This window comes from Lagopus muta, chromosome 17 (genome assembly GCF_023343835.1).
Source record: "Lagopus muta isolate bLagMut1 chromosome 17, bLagMut1 primary, whole genome shotgun sequence".
Lineage (NCBI taxonomy): Eukaryota > Metazoa > Chordata > Aves > Galliformes > Phasianidae > Lagopus > Lagopus muta.
This window is the reverse complement of record NC_064449.1, coordinates 12,172,456-12,191,180: the sequence shown is the minus strand read 5'-3', so window position 1 is coordinate 12,191,180 and position 18,725 is coordinate 12,172,456. Positions and strand designations below refer to the sequence as shown.

Sequence of the window (18,725 nt, the reverse complement as noted above, 5' to 3'; positions counted from 1 at the left end):
CCCATAAAAAAATGTCTGGAATGGATGTCATGTACTTAACTGTTAGCATCAGCCACAGGAGTAGAGTGAATATAGGAGTCATTTTCCAGTATCACCCTTTGCACCTTTTTCCTTGGAGAAGGGTTTCTTTGGAGACCTTCCAGTCAGAACAAACTGAGTGTGAAGAGTTTTTTAGGTTAGTACTGAGCGTGGCTTTCCTCTCGGAGGGAAGGGAATTGGAGTCCAAAGTAACCTTTTTGGGAACCACCGCACGGAGATCCTGCTCCTGCCTGCGGTGAGGCAGTTAGCTGCAAACAGGAACTGTTGCATAGTGAGTCCCAACAGCAGGTTTGTGCTCAGAGCCCAGAGCTGAAGGTAGCCATTCCCATCTGAGGGCTCGAGAGTATGGGATACCATCTGTGGCTGAAGCACGAGGCAGCGGTTTGAGAACATGATTCATGTGCTTCCTCCTCTTTGCCTTCTTGAGAAGGTGTTTGTCTAACTGAAGATCTTTCTAAGCATTTATACGAATAAATATCAAACATGGTTTGTTCTGCTCGTTTACTAATAAAGTTGAAATTATTGATTGAGTACACGCTCTTAATTCTGAGTTGAGGTCAACAGTCATAAACAGTGAGGCTGTAGTTCAGTTTAAACTAATACTGTTCTTCTTTCCCTTCCTTTTGTTACCAGCAGAGGTATTTCGCCACTCCTTGCAGCATCAGTGATCCACACTGCAGTTGATGAAGTTCTCCGAACAGATTTGACTAAATTTAAGAGGGAAAGTGTGGAAAGACAGGGAGAAGGCGAGGAGGAAAGATTCACCTGTAAGTATACTTTCTCCTTCTGTGGTTTTCTCAGAGGCTGTCTGTTGGAATACTTCAGTGTTTTGAAACGTTTCCCAGAATATCTGGTTAGACTGTCTGGTGAGCAGCACTGAACAGAACTTTATTTGCCCCTGCCAGGTATTTGTGGGAAGAAAGGTAGTGACGCTGGTTTTGTGGGCAAGATACAAATGTGCTGTCTGGAGCCCTGGACTCATTGCAAGAGTTGGTTTTCTGGAAAGGGAAGAGAGTTTGTCTTTCCAAAAATAATTAACAAGTGAACGTGTCTGCAGTGCTTCCTGAATTAGTTAGTTAAGAACTTCTCACACAATGCCAAAAATCAAATCATTCAGTCTGATGAACAGTAAATTTGGATAAATTGATCTTTGGGACCAATCCAGAAATGGATTTGAGTGTCTGTCTGGAGCTTTTTGCACTATGCTCAGTGGGTCTTTACATTTTCTGCTCTGTCATGACAAAGCAGGAAAGTTGCAGGTTCTTTTCTGTCCCTTCAGCTTTTACAGCCCCATGTGTTTAAAAAGATAAAAACAGCAGCTTAAAATTTGAATCTGCTCTGCTTGGCTATGAGTTGAGCTATTGACCTCAACAAAGCTTACTCTTACACTTTCTTGTTGTTGTAGTGGAAGTGGTTCAGTAGGACATAACCTGATGTCTGGCTAATGGTATTTCAGTGCTTGTATCCAAGAGAACAATCTGTTATCCAGTTGGTTGGATTTTCTGCCTACTTGATCTGTTTTTTATTTTTCTTTTTGAATAGGAATGCACTTCTGCCACCAAACATGGTGTGTTTCACATAATATCATTTGTGTCTAGTTTGACAGACAGATTTTTTTGGATCCTGTTGGGATTACTTTTTAATGTAGTCACTTCTGTGATAAGCCCATTTTTGAATGAGAGCTATGAAGTACCCGAACCTTTCCTTATCCCGAATGTTACACTGTTTTCCAGTATTGTTGCCTTTCATGTGATTCTCTGGAGCCTTGCAGAGCTTGTAGGGGCAGAGTGCTGAGTGCATGCATGTAGCTCTAAGGAAAGCCACTTGAAGGAAAGACAGGGTAAATGATGGGGCACGACTTACTGTTTTGTCTTTGTGCTGTCAGTGCTGGACGGAGAGTCGCTGCAGCGCTGCTTCTTTAACAGACTTCGGGATGTCTGCTTTGAATGGCAGAAGCAGTCGCCACCGCTGAGACCACTGAAGCGTTTCCTGCTTGTTTCCACCCATGCCATCCGTAACACTCGACGGAAAATGGAGGACCGCCATGTTATCCTCATGGAGTTCAATCAGCTGTTTGGCTTAGCAGTAAGTCTGGACAGCGCTGGGGAGAGCAGTTCATTAGTTTTTCAACGTTGCAATAAGCACAGTGGTCTAGTGATATGTGATTTGTGAAATGGTGAGGATTTGCTGCCATGAGGTATTTATCATGTCTGTGCTGGAGCAAGTACCTACTTTGTCTGCTAGGGGCTGATTAACCTAACTAATGCCCTGATAAAGAAGGATCTTGTGACTTTAGGTTTCGTCTCGTAAGCGTTGTGGAAATATTGAAAGTTATCTGTCACTACGTTGCTGGAGGTGTGGTGTTTTTCTGACTTATGTGTTTTATTTATATTTATTAATATATTTATATAATATAAATATATAAATATCTATATATAAATATAAAATATTTATTTATTTATTTATTAATGTGTAAATTATGTGTTTTAATTAAAAAAAAAAAGAGGAGTTAAACAAGAACAAATGCCAATAAAGAAAGCTGGAGTAGAACTACATAATTAACTCTGTACTGTTTCAATTCTAGAATTTTAGGATGTTAAATTACTAAGATCTACTAAAGAAAAGTAATTCCCCTGCGGAGTACCCACTTCATCCATTTTGCACGTGGCTTAACTGGCTTAAATTGTCCTTACCTATGCAACATCATATGGAAGAAAGCCCAGAACAGAACGTTGCTTGCTGTTACTGCTGTAGGAGCTATTTTATTTTTGAACATTTATATTTCTTCCTTTTTCTTCCTCCCCGGAAAAGGATGACATCGATCGTGCTTACTTTGCGATATTTGATGGCCATGGTGGAGTGGATGCTGCCAATTATTCAGCAACACATTTACATGTAAATGTGGGGCTGCACCAGGAGATTGTTAAGAATCCAGCTGAGGCCTTGAAATGCTCTTTCCAGAAGACAGATGAAATGTTTCTTTTCAAAGCTAAAAGAGAGGTGAGTGGGTAGAGGTTAATTCCCTTGTATTCAAATAACAGTAAGAACTGTTGGACAACATGGTATTATCCAGAAAATTCTGTCACTATAGTATCTTTGAATTATTTATTAAATAATGCTGCATGAAACTGTTTGATCAAATTATTTCTCTTTTGAGGAAAAGTGAAATGGTGATGCTTGCATGTGGGTGATCAAAAATAAGCACTAAGTGTTCTAAACAACCAGTTATTTGAGAGAACATTGCTCTCTGCCTGAATTAGGCAGTCTCTAGGTTCCATTGTCCTACTCCTTACCTCAAAAGAGATTTCATCTTCTTCCTCATTTTTCCTACCTTTAACGTAACAGGTGACAATAAGATAAAAGTGTATTCTGTAATTGTAAAAAGGACCTAGAACAGGCTCTTCAGGTATTGATCTGCCTTGAATCGAGTTGGTATGATGAATATTTTTTTTGTCAAATCTACAGAAAGGAAGGATGGTTTATTATAATAGTGCTGGTAGTGAGAACACTTGTTACAGCAGTAACTGATCAGTTTTGGAACTAATAGCAGAGAGGGAAGATAATGAAAAAGGCAGTATGAACTATCTGCATACTGGAATAAATAGTTTATTTCACGTGTATCTGTGTAGATCTTTATGCATCTGATATATGTAGTACCTTTTAAAATGTACTTGAATTATGATCACAGGTCTACTGCACTGCGTTTAAGTTTTATTAAATGTAAGTTTGTAGTTTTGCTATGTGTATGGGAACTGCTGGGTCACGGCCTGAACCTCTGATTGATCACCTGAGGCGAGCCATGAGTCAGCCAGAGGAGCACAGCTGAAGGCAATTCAATTCACCTGTGCTGCCGGAAGGGGTGGAGCCAGGCTGCACCTCTCCTAGACCTATTGAAGAGCTGACTACCAGTGGGGAAGGATTTCTTCTGGAGATCCCTCCTTCTGGTGTTTTGTGGTGAGCCCAACTAAGGGTTAGCCTTCCATTTATTCTCTTTTGTTATCATAATCTACTTTGCCTAACTCTCTTGTTTATTTTGTGATTGTAACATCTTAATATCCATTGATTATACAGCTGTGTAACCTATTTGTTGGATATTCACCTAACACATCTTTTTCCTTCTGTAGAGGCTGCGGAGTGGCACAACAGGTGTATCTGCATTGATTGTAGGGAACAAGCTACACATAGCATGGCTAGGGGACTCGCAGGTAATGCTTGTGCAGCAAGGAAATGCTGTGACGTTAATGGAACCTCACAAACCAGAGAGAGAGGTAAGTCTGAATCTTTGATTTGTTTTTCCTTTTGCATGTGCTGTCAGAATCTCTCTGAAACCTTTTGGAGCCAAGCGTTGAGTTTCATGATCCGCATACTTTCTGTAGTGCAGTAGGTTTTTGAGAATGATGATTCCATCCACTCCTGTGTTACGAAAAGGCAATCTCTACTCCATGACGCCTTGGAAGTGCTGATGGTACTGGTAGTCTTAACTGAAGTTCCTATGCAGACTGTTTTTCCAAAAGACACTTGGTATGAAATGTGTATTTTGCTGTTTTTCAGGATGAGAGAGCACGTATTGAGGCTCTGGGTGGATGTGTAACCTACATGGACTGCTGGCGGGTTAATGGCACTTTGGCTGTTTCCAGAGCAATTGGTAAGCATCAGCACAGTTCAGATCAAGCTTTATTAGAATGTACCACCTGAGACTGTGTAACTAAGTGACATTTTGCTCAGTGTTGTTCAAATAGTGAACCACTTTGCCATGAGGTTAGACTATGTCTATGTAACTTTTTAAATAGTTTATACCTATCTAGTCTTACTGCTTTTACCATGAGCATGGTATGCTGTTCTGTTTTACATACTGGACATGACATTCCAAAGTATTTAAACCCTTGGCTTCTTGAAGGTTTCTGACACTGTTCTCCATTGTTCTACAACAAACTTAAGGGTATTTCTTGTGTTCAAGTGGAAGAAGTAAAAAATGTTTATCCAGGCTTCTTTGTGTTTAAATATGTTGTATTTTTTATTCACTCTTGGGTACAACTTTTAAATCAGATTGCTGTGTTCTACCTTGAATTCACTATTTTTCACTGTTCCAGTCCAGTATCAGATATGTCTGGAGTATGATCTGTCTGTCCTCTGGGGCACTAAAAGCAATTATGGGTGAAGAACTGTTCGTATTTGAAGTAACGAAGCCTTTGTTTTGATCATTTGTCTTAGGTGATGTGTTTCAAAAGCCTTACATCTCTGGTGATGCAGATGGAGATTCGTTTGACCTGACTGGTTCTGAAGATTACTTGCTTCTAGCCTGTGATGGATTCTTTGATGCTGTCAAGCCATATGAGGTTGTAGACTTAGTCCTAGATCATTTAATGCAAACCAAAGGAGTGGGTCTCAAAGCAGCAGAAAGACTGGTGGCTGCTGCGAAGGAAAATGGCTCCAATGACAACATTACTGTTCTAGTGGTGTTCTTGAGGGATCCACAGGACATCTTGGCAGACTGTCTCAGAGACACTAAGAGCCTTGAGACTGGGGATGATGCTCGGAGCTCACCCTTTAATTTCCTCAGCTGTGAGGCAGCAGCCACACAGTGACAAAATCTGCTTAATCCAGAAGGTTTAAAAGTTTGCTTAAGGAACTGCTTTCCACTGAAGTAAGCCTCTAATACAATAGGCAAAATGCGTCAGGAAAAATGACAAATGGACAAACATTTAACAAAAAGGAAAGTCTCCTTTTACTGAGTTCCCATTTGTCTTTTCTTTCTCTTTCCCTCCATTCAAAAAACCCTGGAGAGCCATGGAGATTCGTACAGCTCTCTTGTCTGTGGGAGTGGAATTCTAAAACATGTCCCAGGACTGCTGCCATATCCTTCTGCCCTGGGGTGGCAAAAAGTGTACGTATAAGCTAGTGGGTGAGATCCACCATTTGTGAATTCTAAGTGAAAATTTGAAGTAATGCTTCAAAAGAGTGCTCTGTGTTCCATTTGTGATATTGCTTTGGGAACTGGGAGTAGAGAAGCTATCATGAAAGAAAAGGTTGTTACTTTGCATAGTTTGTAGGAACAGGCTTGATAGCACACCATTATGCTATGTAGGTTACTTTTGTTTTGTACCAAAGATGATGTTAAGAGAACGATATTGCCTCTTTCTTCAGGCAGAAACATTTAATTTTGTGTGTATGGAGACGGGAAAATGGAGCTGAATGCTCCAGTGGCAGAGCAAAAAAGCAACATCCCAAGCTACTTCCTGGGATGCTATGGTTAATAAACTGGAATCCAGTATTTAACTGCACTGGATTATTTCTAACAAAAATGTTTATTGGCTGTCTGGCAGCCTGAAAAGAAAGGAACCGTATTGCTGTATTTGAGAGAGATCTTTACAAAGTTTGTGTGCGCGTTAAATATGTTCTGTTTCTACCATTTTTCTGTGTACTATAACAAATGCGATTTTTATTTTAGCTTCTGAAACTTAGAGTGGAAGATTTTTTTTTCTCTTTGCAGTGTTACTTTATTTTGTTATGTTTTATTTAAATTAGAATTTTAAAATGGCATCTTTATTACCTGGTTTTAAAAACTGACTGTCCTCAAGTGCCTTAAATATTTCACACAAGGATTGCTGGCTTCTCATCATACTCTGATGAGCCAGTTTATAGTGTTTTTAAAATGTGACTTTATTTCATTAATATTAACGTGTGATGCACTTAACTCTTTCACTTTTATTAATGATTTTAGTGGGAACAGGGTTTCAAGAAAACATCTCGTTTGTTGTTGCCAAGTTGCATAACATGTGACATAAGCTTCACAGTACTTACTGTGACTTACCCCTGCCCCATGCATAAAGCTCTGGCTAGGTAATCGTGAAGTAATAATCTGATCTCATTTCATTTCATTTAAAAAGAAATACAACTTTCAGAAGAAAATTTGGTAACATAAACTAGAAACGTTTCAGTAATCGTTTTTTGTTACTAGATGATTGATTTTGCCATATTTCTTGGACTTTGGGAATCTAAATAACTTTTTAAGGAGATGTGAAGCTAAGGTTATGATGAAAGAGTCCTTAATGAATGTGTGTTTTGTTTTGCAACTGCTAGATCCATTACACACTAGAGCCCCTGGCCGTGTTTGCTCCTGCTTTGCTAGCCTGACTGGCAGAACTCAACAAGATCTGAAGGCTCAATGGCAAATGTGTTAGTAATTTCTATACCTAAACAAGAAGTGCTTTACATCTGGCAGCAAGATTGTATGCCTAATTTAGAAGCACATGATGTTGCAGTATGTCAGTGCTGTGGATCAAAATGTGTTGAAAAGTAATGTCTCTATGGGAGGAAATTTTAGCTAGGAGAGTTGAGATGGCTGAACAAAGAACAGTAGAGCTGTTTCTGTCTGTGCTGTCTCTGCACCATCAGCTGGGGTGGGCAGTGCGGTCCTCGAGTGACTGGAGCCTTTGTTGGGTTATTAGGGACAATGGTAGCGTTTAACACAGTAACTCTTCTGTGAGCTGCCATCCCTGTAGCAGCTCGGCCTTTGTTGTTTTGCTGTGCAACAACAGTAGCTTTTCCAACAAGGTTGTAACCACTTCCCCATCCTACATTTTACTGACCTAAAATAGGTGACTTCTTTCTGTGAGGGTAACCTAGTAGGGTAGGTGTTAATTTTTCTATGAGCCTGCTTTAGTTCAGGAAGCCTTCTGTCTTGCATAACATAGTCACTTTGCATTTGCCATCTCCCATCGCTATGATTTCTGACCTAGATATTCAGAGTCATGCTAAATTCTGATGACCGCTGTGCCTCTTGGTGTCTTGGAAACAAAGTTCTTGTTGTTAGTATAGAAAGAATAATACAGAATTGTTTGATTTCATAGCTGTCAGGTGAGGAGGAAGCTGTTCCATTCATGAAGGGAGGTGTGACATTTTGCTAAGTTCGTAATATGGATCACTCTGAAATTGGTCAAGTTTCCCAAAACATGGAGGATGGGGGGCTGAACAAGTCAAACTCTCAGAAATGATCCTTTCATTTCAATCTCTTGGTGAAGATTTACAATACTGTAGAAACAAAGTATTCCAATGTGTACTTACAGCTGTGTGAGAATATCCAGTCAAATTTGGAGCTGGTTTGTCTGTTTGTTTTATTGGAGGCTAAGTAAAACACACCTCTTAGAAAGCTGTCTGCAGTAATCAGAAACCTAATTCTCAAGCTGTGCTTCAGGAGAGAAATTATGCATTCTTTCACTTGTGATGTTAATATCACCTCTAGAAGCCAGCAGCTGTAATGCACAGCACTGTTACAAGGAGTGCCAGCAGTGGAGCGGTGCTCTAGCAGAAGATAGTCCACGCTATGGACAAAATACAGAGGGTGCTATGTTTGGTATTTTAGGGTTGTGGCGTGTGTTTTTGTTTGCTTGTTTTTTAATCCACAGTGCTAACCTGCTACGCCTGCAGCTTCTCATATCATCCCTCTCAAAAATCCCTGGATTTCAGGCGGTGGGTTTGATTTGCTTTATTTAATTTTTGTTCACCCTCTTGGTTTCAACACATAAAAATGTTATGTAATTTGAGTGAGGAAATGATCTCACCTCTCTAGGCCTTACCAGTGTACTCAGTGATACAACAGTATATTAATGCTTGTCCACCAGTTGACAGTTTGCCTCCTTGTTTGCTGATGAACGTGCATCAAAACCAATACTTGAGTCTTGCCAACATCTCTGAAGCTGTAGAAATTAGCTGACACATTCAAGACAAATGTTCAATGAAAAATTGTTTTCATATTTTACTAGATTTCAGCTGGCTGTCTGCTGCATTTTTAGCACGCAGTCCTAGAAAGCTGCCCCTGAGAGGAGCCAGAATCTTTGAAACGCAGCATGCTTGTATTCTCACATTGTGCTTGGTTGAAAACTGGCTTTAGCCATCCTGCTTAGTGGGTATACAATGTCTCTTTTGATTATGGGTAATTCACACTTCCACCTTTCTTTCCTTTCCTACCCTGCCCTCTCTGGCAAAGAAATGCACCTGGGATAATGAAGTCTTGGTCTGACACAGATGAGGTTACAATTTTAAAGATTACTTCTTTTGTTTGTTTGTTTTTCTTCCTAATACAGAAGATAGAAAGGCAGGAAGATTTTTTGAACTGAGATTAAGTAAAATCCACCCTGTAAGTGATGGAGGGGTGAAAAATAGAGAGGAATGCATTTAAGTATTATTAATGCCTATTTTAAAAAGGAAGTGGGCTGGAATATAAAGCCGCACATGTCAGTTCTTTGGCGTGAAGTACTAGTGCTTGAAAGGGTTGGAAACACAGGCATTAAAAAGGCAAAACTGAGATGTGGCAGCTCTGGCTTCAAACAGTCAAGGAAGGGATCACAGTGAAAGCATCCTGAGTGACTGACCCCTCAGTGCTGTCTTGGAAGTTAATGCCACCAAATTGAGTTTTAAGGTGTCTTCACATGTAAAGTACTGCTAAGAGGGGGCATTGGGTGCGTTCAGTCACTGCAGCTGCTGCCATGAGTAAGGATGTGAAGCGTGCTAACGAAGTGGTGCTGCTGGTGAGCTCTCACAGGATGAGTAATTGAGCAGAGCTGGTGATTGAATCATGTTAATCACAGTGATGACTTTAATAGTGTTTAATAGACACTTATCTCAAAGTCAGAAGAGATATTGCTGTTTTTAAAAGCATTTCCAGTGCTATTAGCTTTTTGTCATGAAAAGCCAATGGAATGTCCTTTTTGGTTGTTGTTGAATATTTGTAAAAGTGCTTCTCTTGCTTTCCGAATTCTGGAGAGAAGTTAGCTGTCTGCTATGGAAAACCTGCTCTCTGTTGATAGCTTAAAGCAGCTGTCTGGGGGTGAAACTTCTGTCCCATCAATCTTTAAAAACAAACAAAATGTGCTTCCAAAACAAGTGGCTGAGGAACATATGCATTTCTAAACAGTGTTGCATGAGAGACAGTGTCTTTAAGGAACCAGCAAATACCTTCCATTCATAGAGAGTCAGCTAGTTGAGCTGCTTGAAGCCTGAAGTAAGATTGCAGCTCTGCTCTCTGTTTGTGCTCATTATTTAGCTTACTGGGATTCTTGTGGATGCAGATAGGTAACACATGGCACCAGACATGGTATACGTCTGTTCTCATAGTACTGAAGTATCAAGCAAACTCTTAAAGGAGAAGGTGGGGCAAATATTAGCCACAACAGAGCAGATTGCAGAGGCTTCACGTGCTGTCTGTTGTGCAATTGGGCCTGTGCTGTCAGACAAAATCCCACTGGGACGTAATGGTCCGGTTCCCTTTTTTGAGGAGCAGACAATTCCTGATAACCAGAATGTGTTTCAGGAAGGGCTGAAGAGGGAGAAAAGCTTTGAAATGAGCGCTAAACTTCCTCATCTACAGCACTTGTGTATTCTTTCTAAACAAGTTTATGGCATGTTTGCAGTTGTGCTGAAAAATGATTAATTTTTCTGCCAACCTAAACTGACAGCACCTAAACCATGAGGCTGATCCTCCCTGCTTCCCTGAATCTAGCCACCAGAACAGCCAGCCCTTCTGTGGGACTGCTTCATAGCACTGGCAGCTCTAAGAGCTAAGCCCATCGCTTTGTGCTCAAGATGTGCTTGTTTCTAATAAGTTCACTGGATCTTATTGTAGGTACTTATTTCTGTTGATTTCAGCCACATCAGCTGAAAAGTAATCAGATGGAAACAGCTGAACACGTATCTGTCGTAGACACTTCTCAAAATACCTTAAAATAAGCTGGTAGACTCCTGTCGTAACCTTCTATTTCCAAATAAAACAAGAAGCCAAAACCGCACAGAGAATTGCTTACGTCTGTGTTGTGTGACCCACTAGGCGGGAGCCCGAGCAGGACGAGCCGTCCCCTGGGTTGTTGGTAGTTCAGTGTGTTTTCCAAGCAGAGCACACTGCTGCTGGTAGACACAAAGATAAAGAAAAGACAGCTGTGTTGGCAGTATAGAAGGTGCAGCTTTTGTCAAATAGAAGAGGAGAAAATCAACAGGGAAATAAATGTTTTCAAGCTTCTTGGAATGCAAACAGTGCAGTAACAACCTAGGAGAGTTTGCCGTGGACTGTCAGCTTAAAACCTCAGCAGACGAATTTGGCTGCTTTGTAGTATTTTGCTTTATTTTGTTAACAAACTCCTCTCAGTCTTACATGCTTTTTAGTCTGAAGAGAGAAAAAATATTCAGCTGCTTAGAAAGTTACATTTATCTGGGCTTTGTGACCACTCTACTGGAGAGAATATTCAGTAATTGTATTCTAAACGATTAGCCTGATTCCCATGAGATATTAATATATCAAGTAATGAACACAGTAGAGATAAAATGTTTCTGGGTATCCATGCACAAAAACCATGATCTAGTGGATCACTTCCTGATTTATTATCATCTATGTGGCAGTGCCTTCGGCACATGGAGGGTTTGTTGCTTTAGCAGATGGACCTTGAAGGTGTGATCGTTGCTCCCAGTAGGAAGTGTTTATCCTCTTATGTAAGGGATGACTGTTTCTTTTGGATGTGTAAAGGCAAAGAGTAACTAGAGAGATCTTAAGGGGACCTTTTCAGGAAATGAGATGCAGCAGCTCCTCTTCCTCATGTTGCTCTTTCTAGTGTTAAAAGACATTCTACTAAACATTAGATGATGAATCCTGCTGTCGTTTATTTCTTTTTTTCCTCACCTTCAGTGTGTTTGAAGGACATCCTGTTTAGTAATAGACAGATGTTTATTTTGTTGTGGGTTAAAACTTTACATTGACAAAAGAGGATATTGCATTTCTTACTTCCTCTTCTGAAAGCCAGTCCTGCTATCTTCCTTCTTCCCAGTTTTCCTTTTCTTCTACCTCTTACAGCCTCTTCCAGTGTCAGTCCTCCACTGCCTTGTCCCCCTCCCAGAAAACCACTGCTTAATCAAAAAACAATATTGGCTGTTAAATCAATTTGATTGCCTTTTTGTAATTTTAATTTCGTCTGTGTTATAGTGAATGTGGTCTGATCTTTGGAGGCCTGCAACACCAAGAGTATAGAAGGTACCATGTCAGCTAGGAAGGTATGAGACTAGAACAACTCGTACTTTTGGCATTGCCCAGTACTGGCTGGTTAAGAAGAAAATCCTGCTATTTGCATGCTATTACCTAGGAATAATTGAGCTTTTTTTCAGGTAAGAGTAGCTCTTGTCCCAGATACAGGGCTTGAGAGACTTTCTAGTCTCTGGTTTCTGCTCTTGCAGGCTGTTGGTGTTTTCACCCTTTGCACTGTGTTTAAAGGAGGCTTCTGAGTTTCTCCACTGCTTCAGTGCTCTCTGTTTCCTGCCCTAGTTGGTTTAGCAGACAGGCTGGTAACTGCAGCATGGCACGTGGTTAACCAACCTCTCTGTCAGAGTACCTCCTCAACATCTGCTCTATTATAGCTTCAATCCTTCGCTTATTTAGAAATTGAACTTCTAAGTAACTACTCCTGCTGACACACAAACGTGTCCTTATCAGTATTAAAATAGTCCACAAGCAGAACTGTTGCTTTAGGCACATTTCTTGCCACTGTGTTGGCTAATGAACCTTGAATGAAAGTGAAATGGCCAGTGAATTTGAAGTAGGAGCTGTTAAGCAAGTGTTGTAGAGCTGTAGTCTTTATTTATTTTGTATATTAATCTGCACTTGTGACACAGAGCAGAAAAGCTGCAGCACAGCAGATTCTATAAGCTGTGACTTAACCAGTTTCTAGTATCTTAAAACTTTATTTAAACTGAGTGGTTGTGCACGCAGGTCAGAAACCTGTTGTCATTGATCATTACATGCTGTGCGTATCGTGTGTTTGTTTATACAAATTGTTCTAACAGCGCTTGTGTGTATTGTGCTACATCACCATATTTTATATATATTTGTATGTATGTATGGCGTAAGGTTTAATTGTTGGGGTTTTTTTGTATTGTCACTTTTGTATTCACACAGTGCCTCATGTATCTACTTGCATATGTCAAGAAATTGCTTCAAAGCAGTGACTGGAAACAAGCGAGGAGAAGAACTCTTTGCTGTGGGATTTGATGTTTCTGAGGTGTTAATAAAGCATACTGATTTCAAGTGTCGTTTGTTTCTTTTCTTCAGTGTATTTTTTTCATTTTTGTCCTTCAAGTAGCTTGATGCACAGTGGTCATATTGCATTATCTTTAAGGGATCTTTCTGTCATACTGATGATCATCACCAAGTCCTTTCTTCCATGGGGTCTTTTACAGGAGGAGAGACTAGCAGAAGTACTAGAAGGAAATAAGCCTGAGGATCACAGAGGATGCTTGCTTGAAAACATGATGCTACTAAAGCCATCGTAGAAATCACCTGTGTACCTTAATTTGTTGGTCTCTTTTCTTTTGTTTTTCTTTTGTTTTTCTTAGCAGCTAACAACAGTAGTAGTGCGAGGTAAGTTTGGCTTACTACCTAATGTCCTACAGTAATGGGATGAGGATCAGAAAACCCGTTTCAGAAGAGAAAGTAACAGTTTGTTGCTTGTCTACTTGTTAAAGAAATTATCTGAAAGCATGTAGGATTAACTTACTACAGTACCAAGATAACTTCCCAAATATAAGAACAGCTTGGAGCTATATAATCTGTTATGGTTTCTGAAGAGCTGGTTTTCATTTCCTCAGGAAAGGAAGATGTAAGGACAGCAGGACAGTGATAACACTTGCTAATCTGAAACAACTCATGGGAATCTGAAGTATGCAGCCTTTTAGGCAGTTTGCCTAAATGCAATTGTATTTGTCTTAGTAAAGAAGGAAAATGAAGTCTAGTGAGAGACCAGGATGCTGTATCAGAGCAAAGCAGCAGATAAGGTACTTCTTGAAATACAAAAGTAAGTATTGAGTAGATTCTGTTTGAAGTGCTGTGGGCATGCTTGAACATACTTCAGATCAAACCTTAGATCTCCTGAAAACACCTTCCATTTCGTGGTTCTGAATGTTGGGTTTCTATTTTTTTTAAATTATTTTCTTAGTAAGAATGCCTGTGAAAATGCACCTTGTAATAGTCTCAGAGAAGTAGTATCTCCAATAGATCGTGTGTTCAAAATGGAGCTCATAGCCAACCCTCTGCTCTGGAATACCATTTTCCACAGTACTCCACTGCTGGTGGATTTTAATACAAAACAACCAATGAGCCCATGAAAATGAATGTAAAACTGTGATTTAAAGCTATAGTAAGTTAAACTTGGATGTCAATTGAGATTCAATGCATCTACATATACATCTCATGACACAGAAGCATTATCCCCACCAGCTGTTTGACCAAGCAATAGTGATTATGTCCCTTTTAACCATTCCCATTTAATGTATGTTTCTCTGCAGTCAATTGCAGAAAAGCCTCCTGCAGCTCGTTTTCCAGGCTGTAGGAAGTACTGAAGAAACGGTGTTGATGGGGCAGATGTTACCATACCAGCCTCTATTGGAGCCCAGTTGTTACAAATGAGAACTACTCACTCTTTGCAGAGCAGATCAGCTGACCTTCACTAGTACTGACTGTCATCTTGGTTCTTTAGGAAACATTACTGGGATTTGCTAAGCAGAAATCAATTCTTCAGCTCTACCAGATCAGTCTGGAATTGCCTGTTCCCTACCCCTGGGAAGCAGAATGAGCAACAGTGTTTCATCAGAGCCTAGAAGAACTTGAAGAGATGTGGGATTTCCTGAAGGAAGGCAGGAGATTCTACATTTCTATTCATAGTCAAGCACCAGACAAAAATTTCCCTGCATCTGGATCAAGATCTTATCACCCTACAACTACCTGAAGGGAGGTTGTGGTGAGGTGGGGGCTGGCCTCTTCTCCCATGTAATTAGTGATGAGATGAGAGGGAATGGCCTCCAGTTGTGCCAGGGGAGATTCAGGCTGGAAGTTGGAAGAACTTCTCCAAAAGAGAGGTCAGGTGCTGCAATGGGCTGCGCAGGGAGTGTGGAGTCACCATCCCTGGAGGTGTTCAGGAAACGTTTAGATGTTGTACTGAGGAATGTGGGTTAGTGGGGAATATTGGTGGGAGGTGGACAGGTTGGGCAGGGCCTTAGCTCCTAAGGTCTTGGCAGATGCCTTTTAATACTTTTTAGCTCCAGCTTAAAAGTTCTGTAGTTTGTGTTTGCCACATTCTCCCGTTACTATGTTGAGCTGTTTGGAAAGAATCTTAAGTTCTCATTAGAATAAGAAAATATTTAAATCTGCAGCTGTTATCAGGCACTCAGAAGCAGCTCTTTGAAAGAAATATTTTGAACATGCCTTGACAAATGCAAACCTGCTTGCTGTATGTATGAAAGAGTTCATTGTGTGCTCGAGGCATATAATAAGGCAAAAACAAGTATTTTGTGTAGCCTAGAAGAAAAATCCTAACTATGCTGTGGTGGGCCAGCCTAGCTACAGTACTTGAATTTTCAGTTTGGTGGATGTCCTGTATACTCTGAAAAAGATTGCTCAAACAGTAAGGAAAAAAAACAACCTTGACTTTCCACGCATTCTGGGCTGTAGAGTAAGCACTTCCAGGAAATAGCTTGTAATCTTCTCCTGTCCAGCCTGGCTTTTCTGCACAAATCTGTGGTTTTGGAGTCCTCGTGAGTGATGTAGACCCGTCTGGTGACCTGCTGGTATCTGAGCGCCCTTCCAGGGCTTTGTGTTTCTGCCTCTAGAGGGCTCACTCTTTCCTTTGGCCATTGCGAAACAAGGGGCATAGAAGATACGTGACGCTGCTCAGCACCGGGAGCTGCGCGAGGGAGCCCGCGGCGCGCCGTGTCATTCCCATCGTATTGCAGATACCGCTGGAAAGCTGAGCCGGAAAAAAGTTCTTTGCATTGTAACGCCTTCTTTCCAACTGCACATCTTTTCAGAAGTTGCAGTGATTCTGACACCAATTCTGTGTTTTGTTTCCTTGCTGGCTAAAATTCAAGTAGTTGGTTCAGGCTGGGATGCAGCCTGTCCTGCACCATGGCCAACAGCAGTAATCTGGGGAGAGTGCAAAAAGCCAGGAGAGAGGTAATTCGCACAGGGGGTGGGGTGAAACAACAGTGTGTTAGAATAATGTTCTTCTTTGCATCTCTTAGATGAGATTTTAAAAAAAAAAGTCATTGTGTTTCTCCTTATATGAAATATAAAAGATATCTGTGTGTGTGTGCTTATCAGCCTATCTAAGAGACCTTTCTTTTAGTTGAATACAAAAGCAAGTTCTGGTGTCAGCATAGGGAAAGAAAAACAACAGCGCAACAATGGAACAGAAGACACTTCAAGCTTTCTGTATAATTAATTACAGTAATTTAAAAATCTTGTGCAAAGTCTGTGCTTGAAGAAGTTCTAAGTTGCAATTAAGCCAAGCTGCTAATGATGGATCTAATTGTTGGGTTACGTACAGACACAGGTGACACAAGTTGGGCCGCTGACATCAGAGGTTTCACCTAATTGCTTTCTGTTGATGCTTCTGATTCCACACAGCTGTTCCAGCAGCTGGAATGACCGGCAGGAGGTGAAGCCTGGATGACCATCAAGAGTTTGCCCTGGCAAACCAAGCTGTCCAAATGCCGCGGGGCTTTAAAGGTACCATGTCCTTACTCTGGCTCTCCAAAGCTTCTGGGGGGCGCTGCTTCTTTTGCACCACCCCCGTTGAGCCCCCAGTACCAAGGGACTTGGGACGGGAGAAAGAATTAGATGCTGAGGTGGCTCTGCAAAGTATTCCTTTGTGTAATGGCAGCCAGGTGAAATCTCACATTTCTGAAGAAATGAAATGCAGTTGAGGCGAAGGTCGCATTCAGCAGTGTCGTCAGGCTTTGTTGTGGTATTGGTGAGCCTGCTTATAAAATAAAAGTGGATCCTTTCTTCTTCTCTCTGTTCCATCTTTCAGAGGACTTTCTTCTCCAAAATGTTAGAAATGTTGCATCCTACATGGAAGGACCTTTCTTTTACTGCAATCAAAGACTGAATGCCTTGACTGATAAAAAGATACCAAGATAAACATCCAATCTTGGACATTTACTATTAAGGTTACATTTAAAGTCTGAATACAGAGTGTGTGGAAGTTTGCAGCCTTCCTGCTACACAGGGCAGTGTGTAAATACCAGGGGATCTTGAGGAGAGCATTTATGTTCTTATTTTTGGATTGACATTAAAAGCTTTGAAGAATAATTTCATCTGAATTTATTTTTGCACTATGTTCTTTCTCATTTTAGCACTGAAAAGGTTGTTTCTGTCTTAATTGTAGCATCTCTGTTTTGTATTCTAGTTTTGTCTGCTTTCTGAAGTGTAGGAATTAGGGATCTGTACTCTTGGTCTTAAACCTCTTTGTAACTTCTAGCAGTTAATTATTTGTTCATTTATGTATTTGGTAGTGCTAGATAGAGATGAGAAACTGGCTAGCTTTTGCAGAGCAAGAAAGAGAGGATCCAGCAATTTTGCATCTTTTAAGTAGTTTAAGGAAAGGTGGCTGGATAAATCCCGGCAGAAGTACTTATGAAAGCTGTTCATTTCTTCCCTCCTCACTTCTTGTAATGATATTTTGCAAAGGCTCGCCTTTCCCCTCAGAAAACTGTCTTTCTAGTATTTTCTTGTTAATGAAATTTTAAGTCAATGAGCTGGTTCCCAAATAGTAATAGACCAAACCAGGATGTGCATTAGCAGGCTAATGGCAGCCACCCTCCCTTGCTGAAGGCAGTGTGTCTCATGGCAGTCCTCTAGGAGTTGGCTGCATCGCTCGGAGCACTTAATGTTGGCTCTGCTAAAGCACTTCTTGTCCTCCCATCATCTCCTTTGGGAAACTTCTCTGTTGACTAATAGATCCCACTTGTCAGGAAGCCCTTCCTGTTCTTCAGTCTTACTGACCTCAGTTCCAATACATCTAACTGTAATTTCTTTGACTACTCTTTAATGAAATATTAATAAAGAGAGGCAAAAAGCCATCGCATTTATATTCATATAAAAAATGGAAACTAATCTGTAGTTTGGTCTTCACTGTAAAACTTGCAGAACTAACTGTTCAACAGTAGTAGTTAAATGCTGCCTGCATACATTTCAGGCTGATAGTGGCAGGACCTGAAGTTGGCTTGCATAAATCCAGCTATAAGTAAAACTCCTGGGACTTGGAATCTGTCAGGACCGGTGTGTGTGTGTGTGTGTGTGCCTGCGGCGCGCAAAAGCTGGCAGCTGCTGAGAGCAAAGCTGACCTTCTGGGGGCTCCTGGGACGTTTGTGAGGTTGTGCAGTGTGCTGGTTGAGATGCCGTGGGCAAACCAGAGCCCTGGGGTGGGAGGGGAACCACCGGGGCTGAGTTTAGTGAGGAGGATGGTGTCAGTGTGGCCGCAGCCTGCATAGCTCCATCCGGTGCAGTGGAAGCTGCTTGCAGCCGTCGTTGCCACCAAGAGAGGCTGGTGTGCAGGAAGCAGCTGGGAGAGGTTTGCACAAGGACTTGTTGTTTGGTTGCTCACATTATATCAGTGTTTGGGCTATTGAAAGGGATTTGGCCTTTGGGTCTCGCTTGCATCTCTATTTGTTTTTGCCCATTCTCAGTTCTCTTTGTGAATGCCAATTTTCTGAGTCACTCAGAATGATTCCTGCCTTCATTAGGGATTCCTTCCAGCTTCCCTTTAACTGCCTGTAGGCTGCTGCCTGCCCCTGCCTCCCTCTGTGCACTTGGCGGTATGGATTTAGCTCTCAGTATTCTGTAACTCATCTCCTGCAGCTCAAGCAGCTGAATACCT

General features: G+C 41.1%; 1 protein-coding gene across 6 annotated transcripts in view; it reads left to right on the top strand.

Moving 5' to 3' along the window:
- PPM1F (protein phosphatase, Mg2+/Mn2+ dependent 1F) overlaps window positions 1–18,725 on the top strand; it is a 51,919-nt gene that overhangs the window by 21,405 nt on the left and 11,789 nt on the right. For 2 of the 6 annotated variants that reach the window (XM_048964496.1, XM_048964495.1), the window contains exons 2-7: window positions 676–806; window positions 1,925–2,124; window positions 2,851–3,039; window positions 4,164–4,307; window positions 4,591–4,684; window positions 5,251–13,099. In XM_048964496.1, coding sequence (XP_048820453.1) covers window positions 676–806; window positions 1,925–2,124; window positions 2,851–3,039; window positions 4,164–4,307; window positions 4,591–4,684; window positions 5,251–5,624 — 1,132 coding nt within the window. In that variant the 3' untranslated portion in view covers window positions 5,625–13,099. Of the gene's footprint in view, window positions 1–672; window positions 807–1,924; window positions 2,125–2,850; window positions 3,040–4,163; window positions 4,308–4,590; window positions 4,685–5,250; window positions 13,100–18,725 lie in introns of those variants that run through there. The other 4 variants (XM_048964494.1, XM_048964493.1, XR_007380399.1 and 1 more) reach the window with 3 other exon arrangements.